We start from the raw sequence: 22,586 nt of genomic DNA, 5'->3' as shown, positions 1-22,586 counted from the left end.
TACACTTGTAGACTCAAACAGCGTCTGATATCACAGTTCCCACTGCAGCAGCAGCAACTTCCAGCAGAAGGTAGAGTGTGGCAGTAGAAGCTTCAGCTTTTGGGCGTCACGGTGGCACAGTGGTTAGCACTGCTGCCTCACAGCGCCTGTAGACCCGGGGTCAATTCCCGACTCAGGCGACTGACTGTGTGGAGTTTGCACGTTCTCCCCGTGTCTGCGTGGGTTTCCTCCGGGTGCTCCGGTTTCCTCCCACAGTCCAAAGATGTGCGGGTCAGGTGAATTGGCCAAGCTAAATTGCCCGTAGTGTTAGGTAAGGGGTAAATGTAGGGGTATGGGTGGGTTGCGCTTCGGCGGGTCGGTGTGGACTTGTTGGGCCGAAGGGCCTGTTTCCACACTGTAAGTCTAATCTAATCTAATCTAAAGTCATAAGGGCCAAACCATAGAACATAGAACATAGAAAAATACAGCACAGAACAGGCCCTTCGGCCCACGATGTTGTGCCGAACATCTATCCTAGATTAAGCACCCATCCATGTACCTATCCAATTGCCGCTTAAAGGTCGTCAATGATTCTGACACTTGTCATCATGGCTGTGGATTAAATGCTTAAAAGGAGTCTGCCGATATCATGGTAGTAGTTTAAACACAAGCACCAACAGATTCAAGCTGAAAATGTGTTGCTGGAAAAGCGCAGCAGGTCAGGCAGCATCCAAAGAGCAGGAGAGTTGACGTTTCGGGCATGAGCCCTTCTTCAGGAATCCTGAAAAAGGGCTCATGTCCGAAACGTCGATTCTCCTGCTCCTTGGATGCTGCCTGACCTGCTGCGCTTTTCCAGCAACACATTTTCAGCTCTGATCTCCAGCATCTGCAGTCCTCACTTTCTCCTACCAACAGATTCAAGAACAGCTTCTTCGCCGCTGTTATTAGACCTCTGAATGGACCCCTCAAAATTTTAAAATTAATGCTGATTTCACTCTTTGTGCACCTTCTCTGCGGGCAAAACACTGTATTCCTCGCTCTATTCTATTATTCTAATGCATTTTGTACAGTGCGATCTGCCTGTACTGCAGGTAAAACAAAATTTTCCACTGTACCTAGGCATGAGACAATAATAAATCAAATCAAATTAAAAATCAACCCAACAAGTTGTCCGCAAAAGAACTACTAGGGTTGCCAAGGCAATGCTCCAGAGGAGTGACCAAACCTCAGGAAGCTAACATTCATTCTCCCATTCTGGCCAGTCTGCCAGTGTCCTTACTGCTGTCTGCCAACCAATCAGCCCAAAACTGCTTTTGCTCATGACCCAATGTGAGGAAAAAAATCAGACTGGCTGCTCGAGGTAAGTTCCAAAGTTATCTGTTTTCACCATTACTGAAAGATAACAGCCTTCCACCAGCCATACCACAGCCACGGAGTAGCATTGCTAAGGAGCATAGGATAGGGCTTACACCAGTGTGAGTAGTTGACTTCTGCATGGAAAATGAAATGATTTCATTTATAAATCTGTGTTGGACTACATATCATGTATAAGTAAGTTTACTTCTAAAACTTGATCTTGTGCCTGCATTGTGGCTAAGCAGTTGCTGTGATGGTGAGTGACAGCTGGAAGCAAAGTAATGGGTTGGTGGCATCTGGAGAATTAGGACTGCAGTCAACAGTCTTGTACTGGGATTGAGTTCTTTACAGAGAATCGGCTAGAAAACAGGCTTTTTAAATCTTCTCCTCGTATCCCGCCTCCTCATATGAGCGTCTTGCCATATTGCTAGTGACTGGGACTGCCTCCCACGATGGAGAATAGAATGGAATATCCTTTATTGTGGACTCAAGTGCGGAAGAACAGGAATACAATGAAAAGTTTTACAATGTCGCCTCTTATGGTGCCATCTTAGGTACAAGTACCTAGGAACAAACCTTAGCTACAAAATAGGAACAAAGAGAAAAGTACTTGCATTACTTTTACATTACAATGTTTAAAGAATAAGTTAAATATAAAACATAGTTAGAGAATTGCCATTCTAGTCTGATAAAAACAATTCAAATGAACATTACTTACAGCATTGCAGCGCTGGAGCTTTTCCATATGGTCTGACCACCCACACCAGACCCCAGTTCACACAGTCTTCATTAGAACATTATGAATCTTGACACATAAGTACTCACATTGTTTCATTTTCACGCACAGGTCTGTTTTACCACATTGCAGAGCATGCATGTATGTATAGATTACACACCCATGTTACCACCCACGTATTTAGGGATAGACATTACTACCCTGCACTACTCCCATTGTTGCGCTGTACTGGCTGGCTCGAATGCAGCCGATGTAAAGACTCCTTCGGAGTCAAGGCACAATGGCAGTCGGAGGATTACAAGTATTGGTCCTCACGATTCTCTGCCTTTGGCATGTCCTAGCTGAATATAGAGCAACAGAAATTCCTATTGGTTTCAGTAGAAGATGATTTGCCATGCGGCAGCTGCAAAGGGATGTGCAAGTCAGTCAATGTCACTCTGCACTATGGGAATCCTGAAATCCCTAAGAATCCACAATCTCATTCCAGCCATTTCCCCCTGGCATGGAAGAATGAAGCGTAATGAGCTCCAAGTGAATGGGGAGCGTCACTCTGTTAAGCATCAATAGATGACAGACTGTGAGACTGTACAAATATCTCCAGTCTCAGCCTAGAAGGAATGGGGATGCAAGAAAGATCATTGCAGCAGTCACCTTCACAAACATCAACAATGCCGTTCCTTCCCTGCTCTGAGATTGTGGTTGCACTGTGTGGAAGATTTCAGTGAGAATGTCTTTTCTGAAGCATAAATTTCCCAGTCCCAAGGTGGCAGGACAGTTGGGAAAGTTGCAGTCTTTGGCATTTAGTCATGACCGGCAGACAGTGATGTTTCCCAGTGACACCACCTTCATACTCTGCTGCCTACCAAATGGAGCTTAAATAATTGAACATTCTAGCCTATCATGGGCCACCTTTCTGGCTCACTGGCATTTTCCTGGTGGTAGCCCATTAATGTTGGCGTCTCTAAGCTCCCACGGTAGGGATGCTGACAGACTGAGTGTTCCCAATGGACTATCCAGAGGGGGCAAGTTGCTTAGTACCCCTGGTTTCCAATTATTTACCTATCCATCCCAGGCACACACTCAATCCCTGACTTGCCATGGGAGCACACAATGTGGCTAGGTCTTCAGGGTTGCCAGCGCCATGTCCCATCCACACTCTTTTATTGTTCGGTGAGTCCAGAGATGGCCAACCAGGAGGCTACTCACAGGAATACTATTGAGTCAGCTCCACAGCTGGCAAGTACAGGCTTGAGATCCCCAACCAGAGTCAACATCAGTGCCCAGAATTGCACAGTAGTGGTCAGCCTATGATTCCTGGCTAAGTTTCAGGGAGTTTTTTTGAATAACTGGGATTCTTTAGCAGCCCTCCAATTCTTGACACCCTGTTCCCTCTGCAAGAAACTTGCCCTGCTCCAGGTGGCCTCTGTTAAGGCATTTCAACCCCTCTTCTTCCATCGACACTGAGAAAATTCAACACGTCCATGGCCTCAGCAACTTTTACAGATGCACCATAGAAAACTTACTATCGGGTGCACAATGGCCTTGGAAGGCCACAGTTCTGCCCAAGAATGTAAGAAACAACAGAAGGTTGTGTGCATAGCCCAGACCAACACGGAAGCCAACCTCCCATCCATTGAGTCCATTTACACTTCTCATTGCTGCGGAAAGGCTGCCAACATCATTGAAGACCCTTCCCACCCGGTAATGCTCTCCTAAAACCTCTTCTGTCAGATAGAAGATACAGAAGCTTGAACACCCACATCAACAGGTTCAAGATCAGCTTCTTCCCTGCTGTTATTAGACTGAAGTAATGTTGACCTTGCTTGCGTACCTCCTGTGCAGTGTAACCTGTCTACCTCACTCTGTTTATGCAGCTTATGACCTATATGTCCTTACTTGTTATGTTCTGCCTGTACTGCTTGCAAGACATGCTTTTTACTGTACTTAGCAAACATGACTACAATAAATCAGATCAATCAAATTCATTCGACAAGTCATGCTGTGTTCCAAGAGAAATGGCTACAATCAAATACGGTTGTGTGGAGACCTTAAGGATGACAAAAATCTTGAGCATCTGCCAAGCCATTCCCTATCGATCTCAATGAGTTGAACAGCAAGGTAACAATCATATAAGATCAACAAGCAACTAACCAGTGACCCCTTCAAATAGCAATGAAGAGTTCTTCCTGTTCCTTAAAGTGTGCTCAGCTGTGCAAAGTTGAAAGGGGATGTTAGCTGGACTGTGGTGTAGTAAGGGACATGATGCTTAGCATTCAAAGGAATGGCGGATGCTTCAAATTTCACACCATATGATTAAATGACGCAACATTGAACGAAGTAAGTCCGACTGCAGGCTTGAACTCAGTGCCAGATTTAATGGAAATACTTTATGAAAGTATAACAAAATTAAGAAACACAATAAATCAGACTTTGACCAAACATTGAGCCACTGGGAATAAATTATTGCAAAGATAAACATCCCAACATCTTACCGGATTGAAGCACTGCTAGAGATCCAACGTTGCCTTCATCCGCCACTGGGAAGCACAAAGAAAAGACATGATTAAAATCTCTTTAGAATAAGTTCTCCTTTTGCCTTAAGCTCAGTTGATAGCACTCTGGCCTCAGAGTAAGAACACTGAGTTCAAAGTGTTATTTCAGACATTGGAGCACAAAATGTAAGCAAACCCTCCACTGCAGTATTGAGGGAGTACTGCACTGCTGGAGGTGCTGTTTTTCAAATCACATCACTATCACATTGCAGTTTGTGGTCATTGCTGAGCATAATTTGGCTACTATGTTGCCAAGTTAGCTAGAATTGTTAAAAATTAACATACAGCAAAGAAGTATTGGGCTTTCCTGAGATTGCGCTGGATAAATGCAAATCTCTCTTTCCACACTCCATGATAGCCCCTCCATGCTAATTGCCCCATGTCTCCAAGTCTTAGTTCTATCTGCTCACTCAACTCTAGTTCATCACAAATTCAATCATCACTTCTCCTGTTCAGTGCTCCTTGTATATGGCCTGTGTGTGCCTATCAAATTTGCCATTCAGATTTTTCTCTTTCTGCTTCCACAGCAAGACCAGTATTCAAAGAGCGACACTGAAAAGTGGCTTGTCACAGTTTCCCTCACATCATCTATTATAAAGCAGTCAACTTTGTAATCACCTGACCAATTTCGCACTTGCAAAGGAAGGCAAGTGGGTCAACAATCACCAGATACACTCCGTCATCCACTAACCTGAGTCTTTAGGGCAAACAATGCTCAGCTTTTTTTACATTTGTACGTAGCATACATACTTAAATATTAATGTAAACAAACAAATTCAGTGATTTATGCTAATCAGAACAAGTAACAGGTAACACCATGAATTATTCAGTGTCCACAGATTATATTTTCACTTTGATGCAGTGTTATTTACCGTTGTGAAATGTGAAATTGTGTTTTGCAGTCGCAACACAACACTCAAGCAGCTGCAGTCAGGGGGGCGCCAGGAAGGTTTAAAACTACACACTGCTTTCATGAGCCACACACAGACTGATGAAAACACCTATGGTCACCGAACTTACTTTGTTTCTGTCTGTCATCCCTTGCAGAGTTACATTGAACTTGCAGCACAGAAACCGGCCCATTTCAGTGTTTAAGCTCCTTACTTATTTATTCTTCTTATTTATTGAGTCTGTCAGCCAACCTTTCTATTAATTTCTCTCTTCCCTATTTTTCCTGACTCTCATTAAAAGTATCTCTCCATCCATCTTAACTTTTCCATTTGGTCGTGCGTTTTCACAGTCCAAACAATCTCTGGATAACAAAGTGCCTCTCGAAGACCGTGATGGATTTATTTGTGGTTTTCTTATTTTTTTTTACTCCAAGTTTTGGGCTCCGGCAGAGTGAAAACATCTTCTCTCCACCCTGCCCTTTTTAAAGGCTCTTTTTCCCTTCCATAATACAGAGCCCAGTTCAGGTTTTAATGATAGTTACAATCACTTGGTCTGGCATATCTCGCAATTCATCTCTTTTTCACCTTCTCCAGTGTCTCAACTTCCTTTCTATAGTACAGGGCCAGTTCGGGATGCATTATTCAAAGCATGCAAGTCTTCATGCATGACAGATGTTCATGGTCATTAATCATCAGAATGATTCTGAAATTATCTTCACTCCACCTTGGCTAGGGAGTGGCACAGTGGTGGGATCCTGTCTGAACAGGGATCACAAATACCCACACGAACTGGCTTCACCCTTGCCCAACAATGGAACACAAAGCCAACTGAACCAGCTTGATCAGCCCAGGCCAAAATGTTCACTCTCAGTAAATTCTGACAATTTTGAAGCATTCAATAGAATTCATTAGCGGCTGAGTCATGACCTCACACTGCTTCTACAGAGATTCAAATTTCTTAGCGGCAAGAAGCTGATGATACGACCGGGAATTCCTATTTCATTGCTTTCCCCCCCACCTCGATCCTAAACATCATTATTCGTATATTTGTGATGATGTATTGATGTAGTATTTATACATGGCTAGAAAGTTGGTGGGTATGGTTGTGGAGGGGATTAATAGATAAAGCGCATGGGACAGCCGAATTGTTGCCATCAGTGCCAAACTTCAGAGGGTGCACTGACCCCTTCAGATTTCCCCTCAATGCGTCACGTTCAACAAGAATATATTTCTTCCAAAAGAAAAACCAAATTAAGTCACCTACAGAATAGGATTGCCTGTCTTTCAAAGATCACTTGTAACTTCGACAGCTAACCCTCAAACAAACCATAACCCAGGAAGATGTTAAATCAGTGGCAGATTAATCAGGCACTACCTCGAACAAGGTGAGAAAATGGTTTTGGTAGCAACAATCATTTAAGAGCCACCAAATTGCCACAGTTTCCCATAACCTAACCTGCCAAATTCAAACTGTGCAGCCCCATGTAGTAAGCAGTGATTTACTTCAGCTGAAAAATTTACTAACAAGTGAAGAGGATGAATATCTGATCACACAGAGATGATAAATGATCTTTTATTTCATGTTTGCTGTAAATCTAGGTTTCTGTGCGCTGTATAGTGCTGAGACTGGTTTATAAATCAGAAATTAAACAGATTAGGGCTGCTGTTGTTCCACGAAATACTCCTAACAACCCAAACTGATATGGAATATTAAAACATAACTTTATCCAGTATTTAGCCACATGTAGCCAACATTAACAGAATAGGTACCATAGTGTATCCAGCACTACAGGAAGAATTTGATTTTTTAAACACGTATTGCAGATTGCTGTTTAGAAAATTTAAGACCTTCAATGTGCTGGAATTATTTGTGAACCATCATACAAACAGGTGGCCTTCTGCTTTCCATATGCTTAAGCCCATCTAAAGTTCTGCTGTTCATATCTTAACCCACATCCAATCTTGCTCACCATACTATCTTTGGTAACCTACCCTGGCTCTCAGATGGAAAGTCTCAATTTTAAATTTATCATCTCACACTTAAATCCCTCTGTTGCTTTCCCATCCCAAAGTTCCTCAGTTCCATAACCCTCTGAGGTCTGTCTCTCTCCAATTTGGATTCTCACGTGTTCCCCAGTATCACCATTATTCATAGACTTGCCTTCAGCTGCTTAGGCTGAAGCTCAGGAATTCGAGCTGGAATAATCTTTGGCTCTGTACTTGTCTCCTTCAGTGAGTGTTGATGACCTGCCTCTGCAAATGTCTGTCAAATAGTATGTGATAATTAATGTCTGGAGTTTAAAAGAGTCAGAGGCGACAATTTTGAAAGATATAAAACCCTAAGGAGACTTGACTGGGTGAATGTAGAAAGTATGTTTTCTCTTATATGTAAAAATAGGGGTCATCATTTAAGAATAAGCTGTCACCTATTTAAAACAGAGATGAGGAAACATTTTTTCGCTCAGATAGTTATGTGACTTTGGAATTCCCTTCATCAAAAGGCAACAAATTCAGAATCTTTAAATATTGAAGGCAGAGGCATATTATCGCCTTGTTCATCAAGATTCAATATGAAGGAATATAGAGCCACAGTTAACAAATCAGTCTGTGTGTGTGTGTGTGTGTGTGTGTGTGAGAGAGAGGGTGAGAGAGGGTGAGAGAGAGAGTGAGAAAGTGTAGACAAAGTATTTGGAGGGTTTCTTGTACCTAAATCACTTTCTTTCACAGGAAAGATACTTAGCAGTCTTGGACAGCTGAAGTTGTACAGCCCATCCATTTGGGCAAGGTTTGCTACTGGAAAAGCAGTGTGCAGGGAAAAATTGAATTGAATTGATTGTCATGTGTACTGAGGCACAGTGAAAAGCTTTGTCATGCAAGCAATACAGGCAGACCACATAGTTAAACAGCACTGATAAGTAAGTAATAGATAAACAGCGACAAAACAAAAACACAGGTACAGGCAAATGTTAAGAGTTTGTGAGTCCGTTCAGTATTCTAACAACAGTAGGGTAGAAACTGTTTCGAAACTGATTGGTTCGTGTATTCAGGCTTCTGTACCTTCTCCCCTGATGGTAGAGGTTGTAGAAAAACATTGCCAGGTTGGGATGGATCTTTGAGAATGCTGGCAGCCTTTCCTTGACAGCAGGCCTGTAGATGGATTCTATAGATGGGAGGTTGGCCTTTGTGATTGTCTGGGCAGAATTCACCACTCTCTGTAACCGTCTTCAATCTTGAATGGTACGGTTGCCATACCAGGTAGTGATACATTCAGACAGAATGCTCTCGATGGCGCATCTATAAAATTTGACAAGGGTACTCGCCATCCTGCCAAATTTTCTCAGCTGTCTGAGGAAAAAGAGATGTTGTTGGGCCTTTGTAACCAGTGTGTCCACATGAAGAGTCCAAGAGGGCTTGTGGTGGATGACCACTCCCAGGAGCTTGACACTCCCCACTTGTTCCACCTCTTTGCTGTCAATGTGGAGGGGGGCATGAGTAACATCCCGCTGAAAGTCAAGAATGAGTTCTTTGGTTTTGCTGGCATTGAGAGCTAGGTTGTTCTCAGTGCACCATTTTTCCAGTCTTCCACCTCGCAGTCATCCGAGATTCAACTGACTATGTTGGTGTCATCAGCAAAGTTGTAAATGGCATTAGTCTGGTATTTGGCAATGCAGTCATGGGTATACAGTGAGTACAGTAGGGGGCTGAGTACACACTCTGGGGGGGCTCCAGTGTTGAGTGTTATTGAGGATGAGATATTGTCCCCAGTCTTCACTGATTGTGGCACGAGGGTCAGGAATTTGAAGATCCAGTTGCAGAGAGTGGGGCTTAGTCCAAGATCACTAAGTTTAGGAACCTGTCTCGAGGGGATAGTGTTGAAGGCTGAACTGTAATCAATGAGTAGGATTCTTATGTAGCTGTTCTTGGTGTCAATATGTTCTAGGGAGGAGTGAAGGGCAACTGATGTGGCATCTGGCATTGATCTGTTGGTCCGATAGGCAAATTGGAGTTGGTCAAGAGTAGTGGGAAGTCTGGAGTTGATTAATGCCATGACCAGCCTTTTATGACCACTGAGATTAGGGCTACTGGGCGGTAGTCATTAAGACATGCTGCATGAGCCTTCTCAGGCTCAGGGATGATGTTGGCTCTCTTGAAACAGGCATGGACAATGGCCTGTTGCAGAGAGAGTTTGAAGATGTCTGAGAAGACTTCTGCCAATTGATCTGTGCATGCTCTGACTGCACTGCCTGCTTCTCCATCTGGTCCCATCGCTTTCCTTGGATTCACACGAAGGAAAACTGATCAGACCTCTGATACAGTGACTGGTAGGATAGGTTCATCAGGATTTGTTGGAATAGATGTTCCTCTCCGCCAAGCTTCTGCTCAAAGCGAGCATAGAATGCGTTCAGATGATCTGGGAGGGATGTGTCATCATCTGCTATCTTGCACTGTCGCTTTTTAGAACCTGTGATTTCATTCAGTCCTTGCCATAGTCGCCAGGTGTCTGTCTGGGTCTCTAGTTTGTATTGGAATTGGTCCTTAGCTGTCTTAATGGCTCCACGAAGGTCATACTTGGATTTCTTATATTTGAGTTGGTCTCCTGATCTGAAGGCCTCACACCTGGTTTTTAGCAGGTTCTGTATGTCCTGATTCATCCAGGTTTCCTGTTAGGGAACACCTGGATTGACTTTCTTGGTACGCAGTCCTCCACACACTTGCTAATAATGTCTGTGACGGTGGTGGCGTACCCGTCCAAGGTACCTGCAGACTGTTTGAACATGGCCCAATCAGCAGATTCCAGACAGCACCAGAGTTGATCCTTTGCTTGCTCCGACCAGCACTGGACCTGTATCTGCGAAGGGGTCTCCTGCTTGAGCTTTTGCCTGTAAGCTGAGAGAAGAAACACGGCATTGTGGTCAGAGCTCCCAAAACGAAGGCGAGGGATGGAGTGGTAGGCAGCCTTCACAGTGGTGTAGCAGTGGTCTAAAATGTTTGGGCCCCTGGTGGGGCAGGTAAATGTTCTGGTAGTACTTGGGCAACAACTTCCTTAGATTGGCTTGATTGAAGTCGCCAGTTACAATAAACATCACAATAAAATGTACATCAGCAACAAAAAATAAAGAGACAGAGCAGGGGAAATTTCAGTAAATTCTTTCCAAACGGATATGTTTTATAGTCTGAGTTGATTTTCTATTGACGTCAGTGGAGAACCACATTGTGCAGGGGACAAAACCAACATTTGAAGAAACTTCCATCTCAGTGAGTTTGATTAAAATTAATTCTCCAGACTTTGCCAACATGCAACCTCCACATTCAGCATGAACAACCCTGTGTGACCATTAATTGTATTGGATCCCTTCTCATCAAGCAGCTGAAGTTTCATATTTATTACCACCATGGTTATACTTTAAAATATGCAATATTTATAATTTCCCATTGTCACTGACACCTCTTAGGTCCCAGGTACCAATTTACATTTTAAGGCTTGCAGGCAAAAAAAAAATCACCATTGCTCTGTCCTTTTCTGAACACTACAGGGTGCTTTTAGTAGCCATGCAAGCATTTCGGAGTGAAATTGAACATGGCATATTGAGCGAACTGCTTGTCCAGGTTTTATGCAAGATGATATTGTCTTTTCTTAGTCTCAGCTAGACATGCTCTTGAAAGAAATGATTAAGAGAAAGCAGTGGGTCATAAATCAATGTCCAACCGTAAGAGTTCATCTGGAGAGTGCTGCCCTAATGACTTACAGCCATTATCCAAACTACAGCCTCACAGTATCTGACCAGACACTTGAACTTACAAAGGAATGCACCTGACCTATTGGATTTAACTGTTCCAAGCAGGGGATGTCAAAACGGAAAGCAACCTGTGACAGATATTCTGGTTGCAACGCAGTTGCTCAGCTGCACATGCCTTTCCATGCAAGACACTCCGCACCAAATTAATACCAAAATTCAATTTGTGATTGATCGAATTCTCTCCCGCACCCAACTCTCAGCTTTCCCTGCTGATCCTGTGTTTTCTGAAAAACGCACACTACCCCAGGAATAGGAACACAAGAACAAGCCACTCAGCCCTCTGAGTCTGTCCCCCCCATTTACACTATCCTTAATTATGCCTAATTTACTGCTTCTTCATTATCGCTGAGTAAAAGTGCTGGAATGTGCATATTTACCAACAGCAGCATACCCACCTCAGTCAAATGTAATAAAGCTGCTTTGGGACAATTTGGTTTTATTAACAATGCCAACAAACACCAGATATATATTATTGAAAAAGGTCTGCCTCTTGTCAGGGTGGCTCTCTTACAAGCACAAAAGGTTCAATAGGAATTTGATTCAAAAGACAGGAGAAACTGCTTTTACAGACAGGAGCATGACTCACTAGTAGGCATGCACGTTAGACGATAAATAAGAAATTCAGGACATTGCATTAATAATGAGTTGTTCAGACAAAACATTTTTAAGAATCTGGAATATGCTATCTGAGAAGGAGTGAAAGCAGATTTAAGTTTAACTTAGAGAAAGAAATTGAATATATACTTAAAAGGAGAAATTGCAACACAGGCTAGGAAAGAACAGTGAGGTATGACAAACATTATAGCTCTTTCACATTAACAGATAGGCAAGGGTATGGTTCTACAAGGTAAATTCACCTCCATGATAAATGTTGCACAACGGAAGCTCACAAGCACAATATTCAACTTCTTTGAGGGATTAACAACGACATGTACATTAAAAGTCTTGTCCAATAAAAAGCAATCATAATGTCCACTTTATACAGCTGTATCTTGCATTAGCGTCACGAGCAATGATTTTGGCTTCTGTGCAGTCCAGAGATTGCCCATTATAATTATGTCTAAAGTAAGTAGAGCTCTCTGAATTCAAAGAATAATTACAGGGAATCAGGTTCGGCAGATTATAGGGATTCCGGCCGCATTTGGAATGGAAAGAAGCTAGGAGTGTGTCACTCAACGTTAAAGCAGCATTCCTCAAAGCAAACTGCAATGCAAGACCACAAATGACACTATTTTTTTTCTACAATGATTTCTCAATGCCTTCCTTTGCCTCATAAGGCTGACACGTTACTGAAATTTGCCACATTTTCTAAACCGTGACTTCATGTACATGTTAAAATTGTTGCTTGTAAGAGGTTCCATGCCACTGACCATGCAAATATCTGTAAGAATTTTTACTTCACACACTTGTCCAAATTGGAGACCGAACTTAAAATCAGATGCGTACTTTGGGAGCTCCTGGAGATCTTAACACACTGAGGTCAAGGGAGATTCTAAGGGCAATTCCCTCATTCCCTAGGAACTTTGGAATAAAAGCCTCCAGCTTTGAGTTGAAGTTCGAGACTTTTGACTGACTTATCTGGATAGTTACCCTGGAAATGTTAAAACAGAAATATCGTAGGCTAACTCCTGGTGACCAGATAATTGACAACTCCCCACTGAATTGCCACTCACACCCTCCCCTGCCACATCAACTGGACTAGATCACTCCATCAGACTCACCACCTCATATCTGAACCAAACCCCACCAGCCAACTCCACTCTTGACTTGACCCCACCATCACTCATTCCATCCTGTCGCTTCTGCAATTTTCTGCTATCCCCAAACGTGACCTGACGCGACTAGCCCCTACCTAACCTGACCTCACTACTGCCTGACTTGACAATGCCAATTCACCCACCTGCCACAGCCTCCACTAACATCAGAAGACTGGCCATAAAAAAATGAGAGGGGGGAGAACTGGGTAGATTTTTATCTGGTCACCCCGGAAACAGGATGCTGACACTGACCAGGAAGTGTAGAGGCTCGTTTACCAAGTCTAGCTTGGCAGAAGGAACAGGAAGAGAGATAAATTATGCTATTCTACCAACAACTGGGTGGCCCTGCACCAAATTACAGCTCAGGCATATACAAAACATGCCAACATCTTTATTTGCCTCTGACATACCACAACATAGATTAAATACTAGCTGTTTTCTACGGCACTCTCAATGAGCAAGTTGCATCCAACAATCTGCCACTCAAAAGTACCTTGATCCCAATAGCGGGAAGACCCACTGTACCACAGGTTCCAAACTGATGCTCTTTAGCAAATAATGGAAGGGTTCATTTTGGATTATGATTGATTGTGCATGAAACAGAAGGTACAGTTGATTCCACTTGCACAAGTCCCATCATTGGCAGCAGTGACCTGATTTGTCTGAGACCTACACACTGGGATTTCCCTCTGAAATCTCTTCATTGCTCCTTGCTGATTTAAGAAGTCACTTAATAGCTGCCTTCCTCAGCAAGGTTTCGACCACCCATCCTCCTATCTCATTATGTGCCATGGTGTCAAATTTTGTCTGAAAGTCCTTGGGGCATTTTATTGTACTAAAGATACTCTGTAAATGCAAGTTATTGTTGCTATCTGTTGCAGTCACTTTGCAATACTCATTGTTATTAGAGATGCCTTTCAGGATGGAATCTAATGGTAACGAGACTGAGTGGGAAGCCAGGAGGGGTCTAGGCCAGGCTGGTGTGATTAAACCTCTAATACAAAGAGCTTAATAGTCACTACCCAATTTTACTTCCATGTGAATTCTATAAAGGGCACAGTCCACAATGATTTCAAAGGAATATCTGCTCAATTTCAGTCAACTCGCAGCTTTGGTGTTACTTTTAACCATTATTAACACTACTTTCATCTTATTAAACTCACAGTATAGATTACAAGAAAGCTACAGATGGCAGGGCAAGCATCAGAATTTCATTTAATCCTGGGGGTTCAGATGACATCTATGATCCACTCAGTTTTTGCATGTTAAACAACAATAGGGTGCAAACTATTTTTAATTTATCTTCTCCGCGTTCTGTTACTTTAATTGGTTTTCTTTGAGTGACAGGTTGGATACTTGGCCCTTACCCAAATCCATGCTCTTGGAACCGCTGATTTTGCCAGGAGACTGCCGCTGCACAGTATTGTTGGCCTGATAGTCTGCAACTCCAGCCGTCGGTCTTTGGTGCAGCGATTGTGAAGCAGAATTCTGGTCAGAACTGTGGGAGCCAAGCACAATCAAAACCTTTCCTGTGAAGTAACTTACTGCTGCAACATCATATCAGATAGTCACATTGAGTTAGCTGTAGAATGGCAAACATGGGTCAAAGTTTTAGGAATTTATCGATCCAGTGGATTGATCTACATACTGGTTACATGGTCAGCCACTGCTCAGTTGGTAAGCATTTTGCCTCTGAATTAAAAGTTTGAGAGTTCAAGTCCCACTCCAGAGGTTTAAGTACAAATAGCAATCCAGGGAGAAAATGAAAGAAATGACTGACTGATGTGCTGTCATCAATAACAACCCTTGCAATAATAGAATAGCTACTCAAATGGTGCCCAATGGCATAGAAGTTGGGCTATTGTTTGCAATGTGCGTGGCATTCAGTCAAAGGCATATTTTTAAGGCCAATCTCACAGTATAAATTATTAACACACACAATCTAGCAGTGACAAATATTATAAAAACACAATAGCACATTAGTCACTCTGCAGAGACTTCAGATTGAATGACATGGCACCTAAGTGGATAGCACATGTGCCAGGGATTTCCATTATTCATTTCCTCAATTTTACCCAGTTAAAGAGTAAATGTTGATTTCCAGAGTAAATGGTCATCAATTATCAATATTTTTAGTTCTGTGTTGAAGTTTTAATTACTTCCTCCTCAGCATTTGTACTCACTATTCATTCATCAAACAACATCGCTTGACAGATGATCTGGTTATTATTGCAATATGGTTTGTGGAACCTTGCTGTGTACAAATTGGCTGCCACATTTCCTATATTACAACAGTGACTCCATACTTAAAGTACTTTAATAGCTGAGAGAGATTTGGGATGCTCTGAGATCGTGAATGGTACTACATAAAGACAGACTTTCTGTCTTTCTTTCACCCAGCAGTGAGAAGCTAAATTAACAAGCAGAGGTTTAATCAGTACCACCAGCAAGCTACATTTACTATATTACCAAGTTAATGACTCGGGTTAACTTCTAGTTACAAACCTCTTATCTTCGCGCAAAGACCACATTTTGTATACTCCCATGGCCTCTTCTTCATCAGGATGTGGTGGAAGCAGAGGTGGAATTTCAACCTCTCCCTCATCATTTGCTGTAAACATAAACAAGACTGTAAAATAGTATCCTGGAAACTGGTAGATCTACAAACAATTTGCGCATTAAATTCTAAATATGGAGGGTAAATGAGGAGTGATTTGGAGCAGGTTCACTCCAGTAAAATAAAGATACACAAATCAACTGTGATTACATTCACATGCCATATGGACACATTCCATCAGCCAAGAAGCTTGTGTCCAGAAAGACTGAAAATGTCTTAACGCAAAACACCACTGAGGAGGTTGACAAGAGTAACAAAGTGCCCATTTTCCTGGAGAACTCGATTCCTTCAAAAGAATGCCTTGTAGGCATAGACCTTCAACAGAAACATTACTTAGCCCTAAATTGAATGAGAGCTATGGGTGGCAGAGATTGGTGACATTATTACACAACTGAAAGCAGAGAAGTTGCCATGACCATGAATGTGGAGAGCACAGGGAAACATACGAACCCAAGGTTTTATACAATACCCCATCAATATCCTGTTCCATTTGATGTACGACAGTATTATAACCTGGTGGCAGATCTGATGTGAAAAATGATGTTGATGATCCACGTTTTCTGCTCAGTAAGGGAGTATTCCGCCAACACGTACTTTATGAAATTAACTCAACGATTGAAAGTACTTTGGTGACACTCTGAACACAAGCCAGTGCTATATAAACGTAGGCTCTCTCTTCCCTTTTCTGAGTGCTTGAAGCAGACATTAGACCATCAGTGCCTGTGGAAATGCATCACTGAGTGTACTAAGAGCCTGGGTAACTGCAGGAATGAAGATGAGCAATGTTGAGGATGGCAATGAATGCTGTGGACTAGGAAAGGAAAATAGACACCACAGTTGGAGATTTATTGGTTTTTTGATATTCATAACGCAGCTCAATGTGGATGGTAGACTGGATGCAGTTGGTTGAGTGAGTGAAAAAGAAGTTAAATACATAAGGAGATTATTCCGGTTTGGCCCTTTCATATGAGACTGCCAGCAAAATCATATGATTTGTGTATGCCTTATGGCAAACACTTTTTTTGATACAATTTCAAAATTCTCAACAAATGTGCATTCTATTGACTAATTAAAACTCTGTGATAAAAATCCACCTGCTCTTAAAAATTTGTAATACTATTGTCAGATTAATGTTGCCAAGAAAAGTTGTAAGCCTGAGTTTTTAGTTTCAGAAACCAAGAGGTGATTAAGATGCAGAAAATAAACATGAAAGTGAACCAGCAGGAAATATTAAGAAAGCATGTAAAAAGGAAGGGAGCAGCAAAGTGAACCTATGTCACTATATAGGATAATCAAGGCTGAAATCAAAAGCTTTTACCAGATGTGAGGAATCAAGGGATATGGTGACCAACAGGATAGTGGAGCACAGATTGAAGATTAACCATAATCTTAATGAATGGTGGAGATAGGTTTGAGGGGTGAGGGCATGGGGTGCGCATGGTTTGTTCCTGCAGTTGTTTCTTATGGGAGCAAAATTTTCTCCTTCAGCAATAGCTGAATAAAGCTTCAGGTTCTGTATCTCTTTGGGAGAACTGGAGAGAAAAAACAGGGTCAATATTTTGGGTCCAGAGACTATTCTTCAGATCCAGTTCTGAAGAAGGTCTTTGGACTCGAAACATTGACTCAGCTTTCTCTCCCCATTACCACGCCTACTGAGTTTCTCCAGCTTTTTCTGTTTTTGTTTCAGATTTCCAGCTCCACAGTTCTTTGTTTTTCTCTTCTTCAGTGATCTGAATGCAGTAACACAGTTTGCAAAGAGGGGAACATAACAACTACACAGCACAGAAGACAATGCAGTCACACGGTCCATCAAGCACATTCCTCCCAGCTGCTCCGTGTGATCCAGCTTACCCTCAACTCTCCCCCTTGTATGTGATTTTCAAGGTAAGGTCTTTCCAAGAATCTTCCTGCCGATCTCCAAACCTAGAAATGTCTATAAATCTATAAGGCAGGTTATTCATCCTCAACTGGCTGCTTTCGGCAATGAATGGAACCACAGACACAAATTAATAGTTTGCAATTTGTACGCTTTCACAACCTATAAATTTTCCTCCTTTTTTTAAAAAACATTGCAGTTAATTCAGGCATTAATTATTTGTAGAACGCATTAATGTAACTCAAATTTGCTGCATAGGAACAGAATTAGTCCATTCGGTGAGATCATGGCTGATCCATGTCTTACCTCATCTATGTGCCTGTTTCCAGAATCCTACATAGTCTTACCCAATAAAAGACTATCATTCAAGTTTTTAAATTTTCAATTAAGTCTGCAGCTCAACAGTTTTTGTTGATACGGTGATAGAGGTGATGGCCTAGTAATATAATTGCTAGATGATTCATCCAGAGACCTAGCTAATGTTCTGGTGACCTGGGTTCAAATCCTGCCATGGCAGATTAGTGGAATTTGAATTCAATAACATATCTGAAACTAGGAATCTAATGATGACCATGAAACCATTATCGGTTGTCAGAGAAAAAAGAACAGCTGGTTCACAAATGGTCTAGCCTCCATGTGACTGCAGACCCACAGCGACTTGGTTAACACTTATCTGCCTTCTAATGCTGGCCCAGCCAGTGAAGTCCACAGCAAGTGAATTAATTTTTTTAAAAATTAGCATAAGTTTTCCAGACCTTCACTTCCTGCTGTAGGAATAAGTGCTTCCTTTGAGATTTTGGAGAAGATTTGTAGTTCAGGTTGTGGATCAGGTTGTAAATTTGCTCACTGAGCTGGTAGATTTGTTCTCGGGATGTTTTGTCACCATTACAGGTGACATCATCAGTGATGTAGGCTCACCGAGCATGGTGACGAAACGTCCGAGAACAAATCTATCAGCTCAGCGAGCAAATGTACAACCTGATAAGTGCCTCTTGATATTGTCCCTAAAGAACATTGCTCTAATTTTACAGTTATACCCCTCTCACTAAAGGAACCATCTAATTGTTGAATCAGAGGAATACGTCAATTTTGATCATCCATTGATGTTTGCTTGAGCGTATAATATTTAGTCTAAGCAACCAGCCCCCAAAACTTTAGTCGATCAGGGCACATGAATTTGTTTCCATTGCAACACAGGCTTGCTTACCTATTGTTGCTCTCTCTCTGGCACTGGAGGACTGGGTATGCCACTGGCTAGTACCATTACTGCTGCGAGTGTTGTGTGCCTGCACACCACCTACTTCCAGACGATCCTAAGAACACAAAAACATTCGTCATGGTTTAACCAGTTTACAAAGAGCACACGCAATTCAACAACACCCCCTTTCTGATATCCAGCATTTGAAAAAAATCAGAAGTTTGAAACTGATAAAATACCACAGAACACGAGCATTATTATCCAATGTCAGAAACAACAACTTTGTTTTCTTTATTCGTGTTTTTACATTCCAACTTTTAAACCAGTTGTTGATTGTGGGGAGTTCTTGAATCTAACAATTTAAGAAATTTCTTCAAAAAAGTATTCTGTTGCATTGTTGAATGGACCTCCTTTTAATTTCCTTTCCCCCTACCTGCTAGTCCTTCAAGACAGTAGTTGAGCATCAACTCTTAAGTTGATTTTGAAAGAGAGGAAGGCACTTCAATTCCTGATGAAGAGCTTATGCTCAAAACATCTACTCTCCTGCTCCTCGGATGCTGCCTTTTCAAGCACCACACTTTTTGACTCTGACCTCCAGCATCTGCAGTCCTCACTTTCTCCCACCTCAATGAAGCGCGACAAGGAACATGGGCCTTTTTGAAATTTCACTATTTGGTTCTTCAGATCTTCCTCATGATTTGCGCACATTCAATGAATGGGAAGGACTAAGAGCAATATTAGAGCCTAAGTAGTAGGGGCTGCTGGTAGGTTATAATTCCACCAGATAGCTGGCTTGCAATGTAGAGTGATGCAAAAAGTATGGGTTCAATTCGCACCACTGGCTGAGGTTATCATGAAAAACTCTTCTCTTTGACCTCTCACCTTGCCTAAGACATGGTGACTCTTGGGTTAACCCACCCCTAGTCATCCCTCTCCAATGGGAGAGCAGCCCTAAGGCCTGGGAAGACTATAAAGTGAATTTATCTAGTTTCACTGCTTATCACTCAAATGATTTACCAATTTCCAAGAGGTTGCCAACTGCTGTTGATGAACCTTCCCACAGCACATGATCTTCATTTGAACAGAAATACAGAAAAACACATTAAGAAAGCAAAATTATAAAACATGATAGGGAGACAGGAAAATATAGGGAAATTGAGGGGAAGGAGGCAGTGGGAGAGGGAGGGAATAGGAGAGAGGTGAAGAGAAACTAAGAGAGGTAGGGAGGTGAGAAAATGGGAGGGACAGAAAAAGAGGGAAGAAGGAAGAGAAAGGAAGCTGGAGGGTGGGAGAGGGGTAGATAAAGGAAGGAAAGGAGGGAGGGAATAAGAGGATAGAGGGGTGAGGAAAAAATGACAGAACTCAAAACAGATAATGGATTATTATCGGCCAGAAAACAAATCAAGCAGAGACCAATAAAGCAAATTAAGAAAACATATTTGCTTTATTGGTCATCTCTACATGAAGTAACTACAAAACTCCAAAGGTGAGGCCTTCTCACCATAAAACCGGCAGTTCATTAGATGTGAACCAAGGCTTTCTCTGCCATTGACTGATACTATCATCATCTTCTTGGTTCCAGAACCAGAAGTCACAGTCTAAGAATACAGGTTAGATCATTTAGTACTAAGATGAGAAGAAACTTCTTCGTCCAGACAGTGGTGAGCCTGTTGAATTCTCTACCACAGAAAGCGGTTGAGGCCAAAACATGGAATGTTTTCAAGAAGAAATTACATATAGCTCTTGAGGCTCAGAGGATTAAAAGTATGGGGAGAAAGAGGAGACAGGGTACTAAGGGGATTAAAGAGATGGGGAGAAAGAGGAGACAGGGTAGTGAATTGCATGATTAGCTCTGATGAAGCAGGCTTGAAAGATGAATGGTGTACTCCTGTTCCTATTTCCTATGTTTCAATGTAAGAAACAAGTACACCCGTAGCCATGACCTAAAGCAAGCATTTATTGTTCAAGACACTCATTCAAAAGAGCGAGAAGAAGCAAGTTTCACAATGTACTTCACAAGAATTCTTTATTTAAAAGGGAACTATGTGCAATGGACACTAATTACAGAAGACTTATTGTTAAGCAAGTTAGAGCAAGGAGCATTTTTTTGCAGGAATAAATAAATGAGCACTGACAATTATGGCCCATCACATGGGTTTAAAAAAATAAATCTATTTCAGCTGCACACTGTGAAAACTTTTTCCATATTCCACCATTGTTCAGTAAATGTAAAATTTGCGTCACACAGGCGACCTTCAGTTGAACCAACAGTCACTTGGTTAAAACATTAACATCCGTACCCAGTGATTATTCACGGGTGTTGTCTGTGGAATGGCGGGAACAACAGCACGAGTTAAAGCACATAACAAAAGTGGAATTGTCAAATCATACGAGTACAGAAGACCATTCAGTCCATTGGCCATGTGAAACAGTCATTAATTAATCTCACTACACTGTACTTTCCACAAGTGCTATAAATGTTTCCCTTTCACATACAATTCAATTCCCTTTTGGAAGCTGACACAGAATCTGCTCTGACCACCCATTCAGACACTCTTAAAAAAATTAAGACAGCTCTCTTCTAACTCTCCTGCTCATTATTTTCAATTTGGGTATTTTAGATGCATTTGTGAAAATGCAGTTCTCTTTAAATAGAAAGAAAGCATCTAGCCAATTGGTTAGCCTCATCAAAAGTTAAGAGAATTTGTGCGACTTAATTTTTCTAAATTAGTATCATTGGGAGTTTCTCTGCCTGAGATTTTCTGAAATATTTCTAAAGTATTGAAGCATTACTGCTGGCAAATGCATCCTCCTTTGTTCCTCATCTCCACATGCTTTACTCTGTCTCCTAGTGGCAGTAACCCGTGATCAGGTACAGTGGCAGCGACTTTTGCAATTGTGGTTACATCATCTTCACGCGCAAGTCTAGACAGTAACACTGGCTGATCTTTTCACGAAGTAACCCAGAGGCAAATAGCATCGTAAAGCATGACACCATGGCTGAGGTCAGCTATCTTGGCGTGACCGAGAACTGAACTGGGACCTTCCCAGTCTGCATGGATCGACAGTACCCCCAGGCAGCGTTTTTAGACACAATGATACGCAGCATCTACAAGATGGACATTACTGTATTGTTGTTGCCAATCGACAAATTTATCAAATCCTTACACAGCTTAGTTTTCAATTAACAAAAACACCATTCTATGTCTGAACTTTGCAAGTTAAATATTTGTGATTCTTGGAGCAGTAAATACTCAATTCTTAGAATCGCACATCATTAAACCATTGGACTATCATCACATGGAAGTACTATCAAATTAACCCTAGACCCCTCCACAGTCCTGTAGAGTATGTCCCCTTTCGGTATTATAACTGATTACCTTCTGAATGTTTGAAAATCTGTGACACTGCCACCTAATGAGTTGCACAAAATCACTCTCACGAATGGAAACTGAGAAGTATGAATAATTATGCTGGCAAAGGCCAAGGATAAGTGGTTTTCATCTCTTGCCCTTTGCAGGCAAATACTGAATTTGTAAATCTCAGGCCAGAGACATGGGTTCAAATCCCACCACAGCAGCTGGGAGAATTCAAATCATAAACCCTGAAACAAAATAAAAGTTTCAATAGAAATGATCACAAAACAACTAGTTTGTCATAAAAGCCCACCTGATTCACTAACGTCCCCAAGAAAAGGAAATTTGCCATCTTTTTCCAATCCAGCCTACAATTAGCTGCAGAGTTACAGAAATGTTAACAACCCTCTCAAATGGCATGTCAACCATTATAGCAAAATACGCTGTGGCTGTATGTATCTCAGAGGGACT

At 41.8% G+C, this 22,586-nt stretch overlaps 1 protein-coding gene across 3 annotated transcripts in view; it reads right to left on the bottom strand.

The window, feature by feature from the left end:
• LOC132817259 (partitioning defective 3 homolog B-like) overlaps nt 1-22,586 on the bottom strand; it is a 993,739-nt gene that overhangs the window by 430,509 nt on the left and 540,644 nt on the right. For all 3 annotated transcript variants that reach the window (XM_060827625.1, XM_060827628.1, XM_060827626.1), the window contains 4 exons: nt 18,769-18,874; nt 15,574-15,679; nt 14,436-14,566; nt 4,564-4,608 (listed from right to left, as the gene is read on the bottom strand). In XM_060827625.1, the coding sequence (XP_060683608.1) occupies nt 4,564-4,608; nt 14,436-14,566; nt 15,574-15,679; nt 18,769-18,874 (388 nt within the window). The remainder of the gene's footprint in view (nt 1-4,563; nt 4,609-14,435; nt 14,567-15,573; nt 15,680-18,768; nt 18,875-22,586) is intronic.

Source organism: Hemiscyllium ocellatum, chromosome 7 (assembly GCF_020745735.1).
Source record: "Hemiscyllium ocellatum isolate sHemOce1 chromosome 7, sHemOce1.pat.X.cur, whole genome shotgun sequence".
In the NCBI taxonomy this organism is placed as follows: domain Eukaryota; kingdom Metazoa; phylum Chordata; class Chondrichthyes; order Orectolobiformes; family Hemiscylliidae; genus Hemiscyllium; species Hemiscyllium ocellatum.
The sequence above is the reverse complement of the archived record's forward strand: the minus strand, read 5'-3'. Positions and strand labels throughout refer to the sequence as shown.